Source organism: Lycorma delicatula, chromosome 1, assembly GCF_047948215.1.
Source record: "Lycorma delicatula isolate Av1 chromosome 1, ASM4794821v1, whole genome shotgun sequence".
In the NCBI taxonomy this organism is placed as follows: domain Eukaryota; kingdom Metazoa; phylum Arthropoda; class Insecta; order Hemiptera; family Fulgoridae; genus Lycorma; species Lycorma delicatula.
In genome coordinates, this window is record NC_134455.1 from 210,411,694 (window position 1) to 210,424,751 (window position 13,058).

Below are 13,058 nucleotides of genomic sequence, written 5' to 3' on the forward strand. Positions count from 1 at the left end.
AAATTTGCACATTGTTTAAATATTGTACAAACCTTTTAAAAATCTTGCGAAACCTATTTACTTTTATCGTTCTTTTGTTGATTTTTCAGCTGAATAAAAGATTTTCTTACGAATAAAAACAATTAAAAATTGAATATCAAGCCTGCAAGCATGTAATTATTTTTTACTTAAAGCCCTTATAACACAAACTAATTAAAAACCAGTACAACGTTAAGAAAACGATTGGCAAAATTTACGACGATTAAAATTAAATAAAAAATTAAAATCACTCATGGCTGCTGTAATAAACGTGACTATTCGGAACTTAAAATATCTGATCTGTACACCATATGACTTCCTTGTACACCTATTAAATTACATATACACATTTCTTTTAAAAATTATATGTACAAAAATTTTATTTCATTAATAAGTTGTGATATTTCATTTTTTTTATTGTTATTATTGAATTATTATTTATCATAAGAATGTTTTTACAATCAGAGGCTAATAATTACTAATGAATCAATATATTTAAATTAAAATTTAAAAAAAGTTAAAAAGAAGAAGGAAATGAAGTCGGATTTGAACCGATGTGCCTTCCCCTTGAAAGATCCAAATATTTCATTATTTAAAATTTATTTGGCTTTAATTCTGAAACCAATGAAAATATGAACCACTTATGATATATCGTTATAAAGCTTTCAATGAGGACTTATTACTGCAGTTAAGTAAAAGTCCAAAATCCAGATTTTTTTATTTTTGGGCTTATTTGGACACTTTTGGTCCAGTCGATTGCAATGAAAAAGGGAGGTGCACAACTAGATACTACAACAGTCCTAAATTCAAAATTTGAAAATCCAACGACTAATCGTTTCTGAGTTATGCAAGATACATATGTACACACAGACGTCACGCCAAAACTAGTCAAAGTGGATTCAGGGATTGTCCAAATGGATATTTCCGTTGAAATCTGAAAGCCGAACTTTTATCTTGATCACAAAACGTTTTTGCAAAAGGAAGTAAAAATAACCGGATTTTTCCCTTAATTTAAAATTTAATCACGAAAAATTAAATATTTAAACAGAATTAATTAAAAATTAATTAAAATTAAGAGTAGTTTCTCTTAAGCTTAATTATTTTACTTGTCTATGTAGCGTTTTAATTATTGTCAAAGTTATAAATTAATAATCTGATTTATATTGAGTCTTCTAAACTCATTAAAAAAAGTTGCATTAGTCAAGTCGTAAAATTTCACTCATTTTTAATTATAACCAAAATAGCACATGAATCTATTTTCTACTAATATTAAGTATTAATACCAACAGAAGCTCATCTTAACAAAGACTTGTTTAAATAAAAGTAATAATAATAAAAAAAATTAAAGTAAGGTTTCTTATGTTGAATCAAGCTAGTTAAAGATTATTAAACAGTTTAAGAATTATTGTATCTACTTAGCTTACTAATTACCCTGAGTTAAATATATAAGACCTATTCAAAAAAAAACCATAATTAAAAAAAATTTGTGATCAAATTTCATTTCCATACATTAGAATTACTGTCTACAATTTTCTGACTTTAAGTATACTTTTCTTTTCAGTACTACTTTTCAGTAGACTGTAAGTACTGGGAAAAGCAAACTAGGAATAGTTTGCTTTTGAACAAACTGAGGAAAAAGCTCAGCTGAGGAAGAACAAAAATAGGTTATGATTTCAGGAACTTCTAAAAGACACAGAATTGCTGTGGATCACTATTGTTATTACAGTACCCAGAGTAAGAAGGTCTTCATTCATCACCGGTGTGATAGATGGGAAAGTTGAGGGAAAGTTGTTGAATCTTTTTTCTGCATTGAAGATCTATTGAGGTTTTGCTATTTGAGAGTTGTCATTTAACTTAAATTTTCTAGTATCCTATTTCTTTGTATGAAGCTTTTTACAAAATTGTGAAAGGGTTTTGGTTTCTAAGACTAAATATTTTTACATGAACACATGAAACACTCTCCCTTACCATTAAGTTTAAAATTATTTCCGATGCGGACGTGCAAACCTTTGGTATCCACAAAATCATTTTTTTTTTTTTTTTTGCTACTATTATCGCAGTAAAATAGTATGACCTTCACATTACAGTTCTATAAATATTTCAATAAATTGCTTCTGATTTTTTATATCGATAGCCTCACAATTGCTTGCACCGTCGTGCCACAAATAACGATAACTTTTCCCCTCGATTGCCTTAAAACAGTTAAATTAAAGTTCCATAACCTTCTTTTATAATAAAAATGCTGAATATTACCACAGGATAACAACAGAGATTTACTGGATGTTTCTGTTTCGTTTTCTTTTTCAGCCTTAATTTTTGTTTCGGTAGATTTAATGAAACTCATTTATTTCATTGACCTTTCTTTGGCAAAAAGAACCGTACGTTATATTCATTCTTATAGAATAATTGTAATATGAATCTTTACGTGCTATGTTTCAGGTAAGGTTCACTTTAAGCACACACAAATAGTTATACATACGTGTAGATTACATTATAACACATCTGAGTCGATCATCGAGATACCGTTTTTCAGATTTTGTTCGACAGTCGAAAATGATTCAATGTCTACAAATCCTGGCTTTATCGGATCTAAAGCTCCCTCATTATTACCATGGCTACCCTTTTTTTTGCATCTAGAACACCCTATTTAATCGTCTTTTTGTAAGCTAAAAATATTTTTTGCTGCCTATATCTATCGTATAAATATAAAAACGTTTTGCACAACCGTAAAGGCGTATATTGTGTCTTTCAACTTCAAAATAGTGTACAAAATTACACGATCGCTTACTATCTTCTTTCTTAATTGCATTCTTTGTTTGTGTTTTCACTTTGGGTCGCAACAGAAACTCCCTTTGTCTATCAACATTACCTACGCTTTAGCAACCGAGATGGATTATTTTTTTCGCTATTCCTCACTTGCTTACAATCTACGCATGTATGAATTTTTTAGTAGAAAGGCTTTAAGGATCTATATTTTACCAATTTCACATTTGCATTAGCGTATAATTTTTCTTCATTCTTATTTGCTTTTGCCTTTGTTTGTAGCCCAAAAGTTTGGTTTATGCATTCTTTTACTGGTTTTCTTAGATTTTTCTTTACAATTTCCCGTTTCTTCAAGGCCAATCTTTTTTTATAGTCACCAAAAACTCTGTTATTTACATATCAGGTTTTCTGTATTGATCATTTTCTAATTTTTTATGGCAATTGTAAGTGTCGCAACTACTAACTTTAAATTTTATCTTCCTATTACAAATAATAATATGCCGCTTACCAGCCAACTTATAAAACACAGTCATAAGTTTTAGTTTAAAAAGCTCTAAAGAGGAAGGAAAGTGCAATCAACCTCATTGGGAAGAAGTCGAAATGTCCTTATTTTATATTTTAAGTGGAATTTTTCCTTACGTTACTTCTCATTATTACTTGAAAAGTGAAATATCATAATTAGTTCGTCATAATTAGTTTCATAATACAGATCAATAAACGAATTAAATTATCTACCTAGTAATTAGTTCAGATAAGCAATAATTTAAATGTTACCGCATTGAATTAAATTACAAAATCAATTAAATTGAAGATTATTAAAAAGTAATTCCGTAGAAAATTATGAGATAGTTTAGGAAATATGGCTATGACAATAACTCCAAATCGCCAATTTTGGAGTAGTTACCATTTTGAACCAGGTCATATATATGATGTTATTTACCAAACAATGGTGAAAATTATTTTACAAAATTTTAATGAACTTGAAATTAATAATAATTAATTCATTTACGGGAAATGTTAAACAGTAGATTTCGCTTTTAAACTATCTTTCAGAAATTACGAGTATCATTCATAAATCCAGAAATATTATTAAACGGGTAAATGTAAGTTCGAGTAAATGTAGTTTATCAGCTACTCTAGAGTGGTTCGAATTCTTTCCATCTCCTTCAAAAATATTTATTTGTTATGTTTAATAATCGGAAACTCTCCTTTCCCTTAAATATTAGATTATCTATTATCATAACAGTTTGTGTGATACTGACCGAAAAAATGTAAGCCTTTATTTTACGATGTTTTTCGACAAGTGTTTAAAGAATGGGAGCGTGATTTTGTAACCAATTTGAAACCAATTAACTTCAGAATTTAAGAAAAGTTTACAAAAAAGAATTTTTCAAACTAAAATAATATCACTAGTTCACAAAATCGAGTAAATACTAAACTCACAGCAGTATTTTAATTCCAGTTGTGTAAATTTTAAACAGTTAAGCGAATTAAATATATCTGTGTTAAAAATATCTTTTTATTAAGAAATACCATTCAATTTTACAATGATTTTTCTTTTAATATTTTGCCTTATTTTTCAGATTATATGTGCTGCATAAATTTGTGTCATTGGCTTTCTACGTATTTATTATGTACACTATTATTAGTTTTATGGAAAGGTTACGGCATGTTTTATCAGCAAGAAATTTTAAATTATCGGTAAAACCATTTGGGTCTACTTCATAATCATCATCTACCGTAAACATCATCATCATATATCTCATAATACTGATGCACTTTTGCACATTAATAGTAGAGTAATGTAAAAACACAAATGAGCACAGTGCAATATAAAAAAACGGTGTAGTATTTATTAATATATTTCTTACGAAAAAGGAAAATATCAATTTAACGGCTAAATTAAGCCCCACAAAAGGGATTTTTAAAAATTAAATCAAAATAAACTAGTCAAATATCCTAAGATCAAACTCCGTAACTGAGTAGGTAGCGTCTCATATTTCATGCGGAAGTCCCGGGTTTGAATCCCGGTCAGGCATAGCATCTTTTCATAAGCTACCAATTTCCATCAGGTTAACGACCTTAGCTGCTGATGCCCGTTCTTTCGTAACCGAAAAAAATACATTTATATATATCCTACGGAATGTTTGGAAACAATTTAAATAATAAAAATCTTAATAATAAATTATGATTTTCAAGTTAAATCATACAGAATAATGAAGAAATTATTCTCAATTTAATTATTCAGTTATTAAATTATTATTTAATTATTCTGATTATTCAGAATAACTTCTTGATTATTCTGTATGATTTAACTTGAAAATCAAGATTAAAGAAAAGTTACATTACGTTGTTTTCTTGAGCATATAAACAACTGACATTCTAGAGAAATACTAGTAAACATGAAGATCTAGATGCCCTACTTTTTAAACGTCCTGATAAACTCTCCTTTAAAATGTGGTAAAATTCAAGCAGAAAAGGAAGGCGAGAAAAATTGGATATAAATATTATTTATTTGCAAAATAACGAAAATATTGGTTCTGTATTAACAAATACTGTTTACAATTTTTAACATTATTTATAAAATGTATAAGTTGGGAATAATCTTTAAATATTCCAGAATTCTAAATAAATTGCAAAACAAGACTATGGTCAAAAACTGTTAACAAGATATTTATTTAATAATGAAAAATTCATGTGATTCCGATGTTAAGCATTTATCAACAGTAGATATTGACGAAAATAAATATATAATAAAACAAGGAAATGAAATAATAAACGTAAATAATCCTAATAAAATCAAGTAGATTTTAGATATTGTTTTATTTATTTTTTAATGTAACCTTGTATTCCACTTTATTTAAATAACCAGTTAGCGTATAAATATAAAAAATTACCATAAAAATCCATATTGGTTTTAAAATGGTGGTTATAAAAATCAGCTATTTTTATAATAGCTTATTTTAATAACCAGAGCAAGTTAGAAAACAGTCTGTTCTGCAGTTGTAGATTCTTTCCTAACATGTATTATGCATGAACATTTTCCGACTATGAGGATAAATGTAGGCACTGTAGAATCTGACTGATAAGGCAAGAAAAGAGATTCAGGATGTGGTGTTTGTTTGTAATACTGTCTATGGATCTTGAGAAATTAATATTTCGAGCACTGGTTATACGGTGCTTCATGTGGCTAACAGAAGATTTAACTTATTTTGTTATATTCAGTACGTCGGCTAGCTCCTTTGGCGAGATCTATAGAAACAATAGTCTGAAACGTAGTTACAATTTTTATAATAATAGTGGTCTTCAAGAAGACAGAATTTTTGCTCACCGATTCCGGCTTATGATTGGATGATTAATTATATAGAAAAGACGAATTATAAAATTATGGTTCTGGGTGTTTTTGTTTTTTTTGATCTATGTAAATATAAATATAAATATAAATATGTGAAAAATTCCAAAAATAAGTTAAGGAATTTATATTGTTTTTTTTTTCTATTTTAGAACAACAAACTTAGGCATTGTTACTGTTCCACTGTCCCAAGATCAATGAAATAGAAAAATTAAAATTTTTTATTATTATTTATTTGTTAGTTAATAGTTATTACTTTGGCATGGCTAAATTTTAAGTTCAAAAACTAAGTTTATTATTTTTGAATTAAAATTAATTTGTTATTACTTAACTTGTTATTAACTTATAATATTAATATAGTAAAGTAATAACAACTGAAAAGTAGTGATTTTGTCGATAATACCTTACTACTTGTAATAACTTTATACTTGTAGTAATATATTGCACATAATTTTTTTCGGTTATTGCTAATAATGTTATTCTTTTTAATATATTGTTTTATTTATATCATGAAGAGTAATATTCTTTCCACCCTAATCCACTTAACTCTCCTTTCCCTTTATTATATTACTTTTCTGGAATCATAGCTCTAGAGCTATATTGCAAAAAGGAAATTATAGTAATCAGTCAAAAAATGGGGTATGGGTTTTTTCATTTCTCGACGTTTCATGACCCAGGGACCCCAAAAAACAAAAAAAAAGTAGGAGTAGTAATCATACCATACGTACGAATGTACAAGTATACTACGTGCGTAGGAGTGTTTGAAACTTGTGATAGGTCGGTTGCACGACTTTTGACTGGATAAACTGATTTTGATGAAATTTTGTACAGAGATTCTTGTATATGAAGCAATTTGTTGATAAAATTTCGGGGTTAATATATACAGCGTGTAAAGGGTTTTTTTGGGGTCAATTTTCTTAAAATTTTGCTATCATAATCCCACTTTATATTAAGCTCACTACATTAATGCATGCTTATCTTAACCACTTTTTTAAAATATTTTCCCCAAAACTCCTCCCTTCCCCAAAAATCAAAAAAGCTATCTCTTTAATTATTGCATGCTTTTCAACCGAATTTTTTTTAATGTCTTCCCAGGCATAATAATACTGCAAGCGATCCAAAAAATAAAAAAATAAATAAATATATTCTGAATTAATATTGCGGGTTGAGAGAGCCAAATTTTAAGAATAGCAATATTTTTAATTTTTCAATTTTTTTTTGTGTTTATTTCAACTTTTAATACTATTAAAAGTTTAAATAATAAAACTTTAGTAATAATATTACAAAAACCTTTTAATTATTATTCACCCCCTGGACAGCAAAAAAAATAATCTTATGTGATTTTTTATCGTTGTCCATATTTTAATGAAAATTTGTTTAGTTTCTTCCATTTAATATTTCTTCCATTAAAATTTTTATTATTATTATTTATTTATTAGTTAATAGTTATTCCTTTGGCATGGCTAAATTTTAAGTTCAAAAACTAAGTTTTTGAACTTAAAATTTTTTTATAAATCCAAAAATGTTTTTTATTAATTTTTGGGTTTATTTAAACATAGAATGATAATTTTAGAATAAAACTTCTTTTAAAATTACCCCCACCTCATAAAAGAAATCTTATGTGATTGTTTTCACTATATTTTTCACTATTTAAGAATAAATAACCAATACCAGGAAAAAGATCTTTGTTTTCAATTTTTTTCATTTTAGTACTGGGTCTGATTTCCACTGCTTATTGGGAATAGTCAATGATTATTTTATCTCTCCATCATCTTTTCTTGGCAAAAAGAAAGAAATTTCGATAATTCAGTCTGTTACAGTTGAAAACAAAAATTAGTAAATAAATACTTGCTAAATTATTAATAATTTGGTTTAAAATATCTCAGGTAATTAAAAGAATTTTTTTTAGAGTAGCTTCTGGTATCGATCTAAAACTAACATTGAAAAATGAAAACTGAGTCGCTTTATAAACATTGCGTATTTTTCAGTACACAGTACTTTAAAATAAAAATCAATGACTTAAAAAGGAAAATAATGTAGAAAGTTAGTTTTAACATTTAGTTTCTGAGAAACTAGATGCAACTATGGAATAGATATGGATATGAATTTCTTCCTAAAAATAAAAGATAACATAATAATAACCTAGTAATGCAGTCTATTAAATAACAATGAAAAAAAGTTATTTAAAAAATAAAAATCTAATTTAAATTCATTTTTTCCTTTTATAAAATAATCTCACTTGATTTTGAATTTTATAAAAATTTAACAAACAAACATCGCGCTGTAATTATTTGCATATCATTTCTTAAAGGAACAATTAACAACTAACAGTAATGGAATACTTTTTACAGTATTAATAAATAATATTTAGTTCGTTTTTCTTGATTTGAATTTCTTGATCTATACCATTGTTTGCGCAACTACATTGAAGAAATAAAACAACCTGAAAACATATAATAAAATAACAATAACAGCAGTTAAGTAAAAATTAATGCGTTAGATATAAAAAAAATTATTACTTATAATTTTGTAAGTTCTAGCAATGTTTTATAATAGTTCTGTAGTCATTATGAATATTATTATTATTTTGTTAATTTTTCAGACTATCTATTAACCAAATAAGTACAAGGCTTGTACGGGAAATACAATATATAATATCTGTAGGGAATGAAAAATGCCAAGCCTGTCTAGGATTAAAACCAGTACCTTCAGATTCTACCAGGATGAATTTATTCTTCATTTGTTTTTAAAACAATCGATTAAAATTATTATACTTTGTATTTAGTTTTTATAACGAAGCAAATTTATTTTAGCGTAGTGTACAACACAACCATTTGGAAACTAACAGCTTGTGTCTAGATTATGCATCCGTAAACAAGTGCAGTCCTACTTGTAGAAAAAATATTGTTATTTAAAAAAATCTGTAATTACAATTATACTGACATAAATCACCTAAACGTTTCTCAATCTCTCTTTAAACATATATATGTAAATATATAAATCTCTCTCTCTCTCTCTCTCTCTCTCTCTCTCTCGGTGTGTGTGTGTGTGTGTCTAACATTCATTCATGAGTAGAAAATAAATCTATAATCATTATTTAATTAATATTAATTTTACTTACAGTAAACTTTAAGAATTGATTAGAATCTTTCTAGTAAACTGGATTGCTATTCTTTGTAGCAGAGTATTTTACCTCAGAAATAGGCTCAACAATAATATCAAATAAAAGTTGTGTTAGTTCATCGAATGTCTCAATATGTAGATTTTAACTCTGTTTATATTATTATAATAAAAATAATAATCGTAATAAAAATAAACTTTCTTCTTAATCACGGACTATGTTTTAATAGTACGTGAAAGAAAAGTAAACTGAGACTTTTCGTATATGGAAAGTTTCTTGCATAGTAAGATATTCTCCACATGATCTAATGAAATTTTACAACATATTTGATGCTTATCCTACATTTTATTTAAACTTTACATTTTTACTGATCGACATAGTTTTAGATTGAAAATGTTTTGTTTATTTTCTTTCGCGATAAGCATAGATTCTTTGTTGTTATAAAAACTTGAGTAACGTATTTTTTTTGTTTCTTGATTATTCGTCTTGAATAAAAAAATCAATAATGAAAGTTTTAAATAAACAAAATATTTATCCAAAAAAGGCATATGTGTTATATAACTTCATTTTCTGGTAAAACCAATACTATGAAGTAAATAGTAACATGGAATTTTGACAAATGTTCTGTCAGACCCGTTGACAAATTTGTATCAGTTTTAAATATAACTAGTTATCTGGAGAATCATTTATCAATTGTCACCATTTTCGTGTCCGTACCCTGTCAAATCAAAGTAACCTAACTCAAATTCACATCTGTATTATTACAAGTTAAGACGATTAATCATGATATATTTTTAGTAAAATTAACACCCGTCGTATTAGATACTTTTCGATAGAAATATTTCCTGCTTATAATCTATTTTTTTAATTTCATTTTTATTGAAGCCTCTATATATGCGCATGATATTTAGTTCAGTTACATTTTAATATATATTAAAAAAAAATAATAATAATCTTACTTAACGAAATGTTGTTAGACTCATGTCTCTCTTTCTTTGTATTTGAAAAAGCATATAAATGCATAACCTCTCTCTCTTTCTTCTTATTCATTTGTAAGAGTAAATTTGTTTATACTGAGCTGGCCTATGTTACCAGCTGATATTTTATAGTAACAATTTATCTAATTTATTGTATTGTTCAGTCTTTATCTACAACTCATACTATCTTCACGTATATATTCATCAACTGATAGCATATTCAACAATGTAATATTTTATAGTGTAAATTTAAAGATTATATTATATTTATCACCGCTGAACAATTTATTTTAATTATGAACCAGCAAAACTAAGATATCGAATTAGTACACCTAACCGAGGTATAAACTAAGGCGGTTATTGATTCGAACAATAGTTTATTAATGAATTACGATTTCTGTAGTGTATGTGATTATCCACCAAAAAGATGATTATGAAGTGTCAGATTGAAGGTAACAGTAATAAAATAAAATAAAAAATTAATTACTACATTGATATAATTCCTGCACTTCTTTTACTACCTGTGGCAAAAATTAACTATTCGTTTATAAACATTAAATCAGAAGAGATTTAGAAACTCTAGATGTTAAAAAGAAGAAATTATTACTGTCTACAGTTTTTAACAAGAAATTCACTTTCCATAGATTTTAGATAATAAAGATCCTGGAATATTATAAACCGAAGCCGTTTTGTTCCCAGGAATTGGTAATTTTACAAGTGGAAAATTAGAAATTGAGCTAATTTCAAAAATTTATAATATAAAATTCCCAAAAAAAAATTATTATTTTTTCAGCTTCACATCTCTTTTAACAACTTTTAAAATTAAAGTAAATTTAAATTTAACTGGGTTTAAATTCCGATTAATTCGTAAAGTTAACAGTTGAAGCTTACTCAGTAGATGTCATCTGTCAAAGACAAGATGTAGCCATTTTCTATACACAACCAAGCTTTCAAAAACCAGCATAATTGAAATAGAAACGTATTCCCAATGGCATATGATGGGTTAATATAGAAATATAGTCTCTTATCAATTTTTTTGGGGGGTATGCTTTGGAATCGTTAGTATTAAATATTAATTATAAACAGATCGGGAAAAATCAATTTATGACTGAATTGACGGTATTATCAATTAATCTCAATACACACTAGCTTATTTTAACAAATATACAAATATTTATTTTAAAAAATGACAGAGAGAGAGAGAGAGAGTGAGCAAGAGACACTCTCTCTCTCTCTCTCTCTATCTCTCACGCACGCACACACATGTGTATTATACGTGTATAATATTACACACACACACACATATGTATATATATATATATATATATATATATATATATATATATATAAGTTTTTATATCTGTCGACAGCAAGAGGAAAATGAAATATTTAGGTAGTATGTTTGTTGTGTCTTCCCAATCTTGTTGCAATACAATGGACATATTTTAAATAAATGACCACCCACGTTGGTCATATATATATATATATATATATATATAAAAGTAAAGAAAAAAATAGTTTTACGAATTAAATGAAATGCTACTTCGTAAAAAGAAATTGACAAAGCAATCTGAAAAAAATATATATATATAATTACTATAATTATTAAAAAATAATTCTTAACAAAGATTAATAACACTGGTAAATAGTAAACATGTCTTAAAACACGTCAATTTCAACCAATCCGTGATGAGTAATGTGACTATAGTTGATTGGCTTTGGAACAGGCCATTTTTTATCCTCATTATGATTTTATTACAACAAATTTTCTTTTATTTATTTACTTTTGTTAATAATTTGTAATAATAATTTACTTTTGTAATAATTTTACTTTATATATATATATATATATATATACCAAGTAGATATATATATGGGCGCGTGTGTGTGTGTATCCCTTTCATAAAAAAATTATTGTCGTTAACTCCTTTCACATCTAAATATTTATAGTCGGCCAAATACATGTTTCATTCATATCAAAGTGTTCAGACAATTTTTTGAAAATATTTTTTTGTTAGACATACCGTATTTATAAAAACTGTTGGCATAATCTTCGGTGCATCATCAACTATAATGAACATTTAATTCTGTTCAAAGTACATTGTCAATTCCATCTACCATATACAGATTGTTGAAAAAATTTCTTTAATCTCCATAACTTTCTAACGATTATGATAAAAATTAAAATTCTTGTAACAAGCACTAGACCTAACAAGTAAATTTTTATCCAATATCCAATCTCCCCGATTTTGAGATTTGCACTGGAGAAGCTAAAAAAGTTTAATACAAACAAAGGCAATGAGGCATAGTTTTTTTTTGAAAACCTATTTCACTTTTAAGTTACCGTTAAATTTTGCATGTGGGCAAGAATCTGTTTGTTCTACTCGTAAAAATGGTTTAAATTTTGCAAGATGCTAAACTTATAGTGTGATATGAATGCACAATGAGTCATTGAGATCATATAGAAGCCATTGATCGAACCCTTCGAGATATTAGATCATGGGGTAAATTAATGGGGGTTATAACTTTCATGTTTGTTGGAGGCTTTCGGCAAACAGTGCCTGTCATCGCGAGAAGAACTAGGGCTGATATTGTTCAGGTATGCCTTAAATCATCATCCTTACGGAAATTTGTTCTCACTATTAACTTACGAACTAATATGAGAGTTCTATCTTAGGGCTGGTGACATGGCGTAGCGTGGGTTTCAGCCGCCTGGGCGTAGGTCAAATTCGCCGCCCCCTTATTTAAGTATTTAAATCTAAAAGGCTTTAAAATTTACAGGAATTCTACAGAACTTTTCGGCAAGAATAAATTTGTTATTGTGTGT

At 27.2% G+C, this 13,058-nt stretch overlaps 1 protein-coding gene across 2 annotated transcripts in view; it reads left to right on the forward strand.

Annotated features, from left to right (window-relative positions):
* Nucleotides 1-5,579, forward strand: part of LOC142327909 (putative fatty acyl-CoA reductase CG5065) — a 242,697-nt gene extending 237,118 nt beyond the window's left edge. For both annotated transcript variants that reach the window (XM_075371278.1, XM_075371284.1), the window contains one exon: nucleotides 4,365-5,579. In XM_075371278.1, the coding sequence (XP_075227393.1) occupies nucleotides 4,365-4,509 (145 nt within the window). In that variant the 3' untranslated portion in view covers nucleotides 4,510-5,579. The remainder of the gene's footprint in view (nucleotides 1-4,364) is intronic.
* Nucleotides 5,580-13,058: the final 7,479 nt, after the last annotated feature.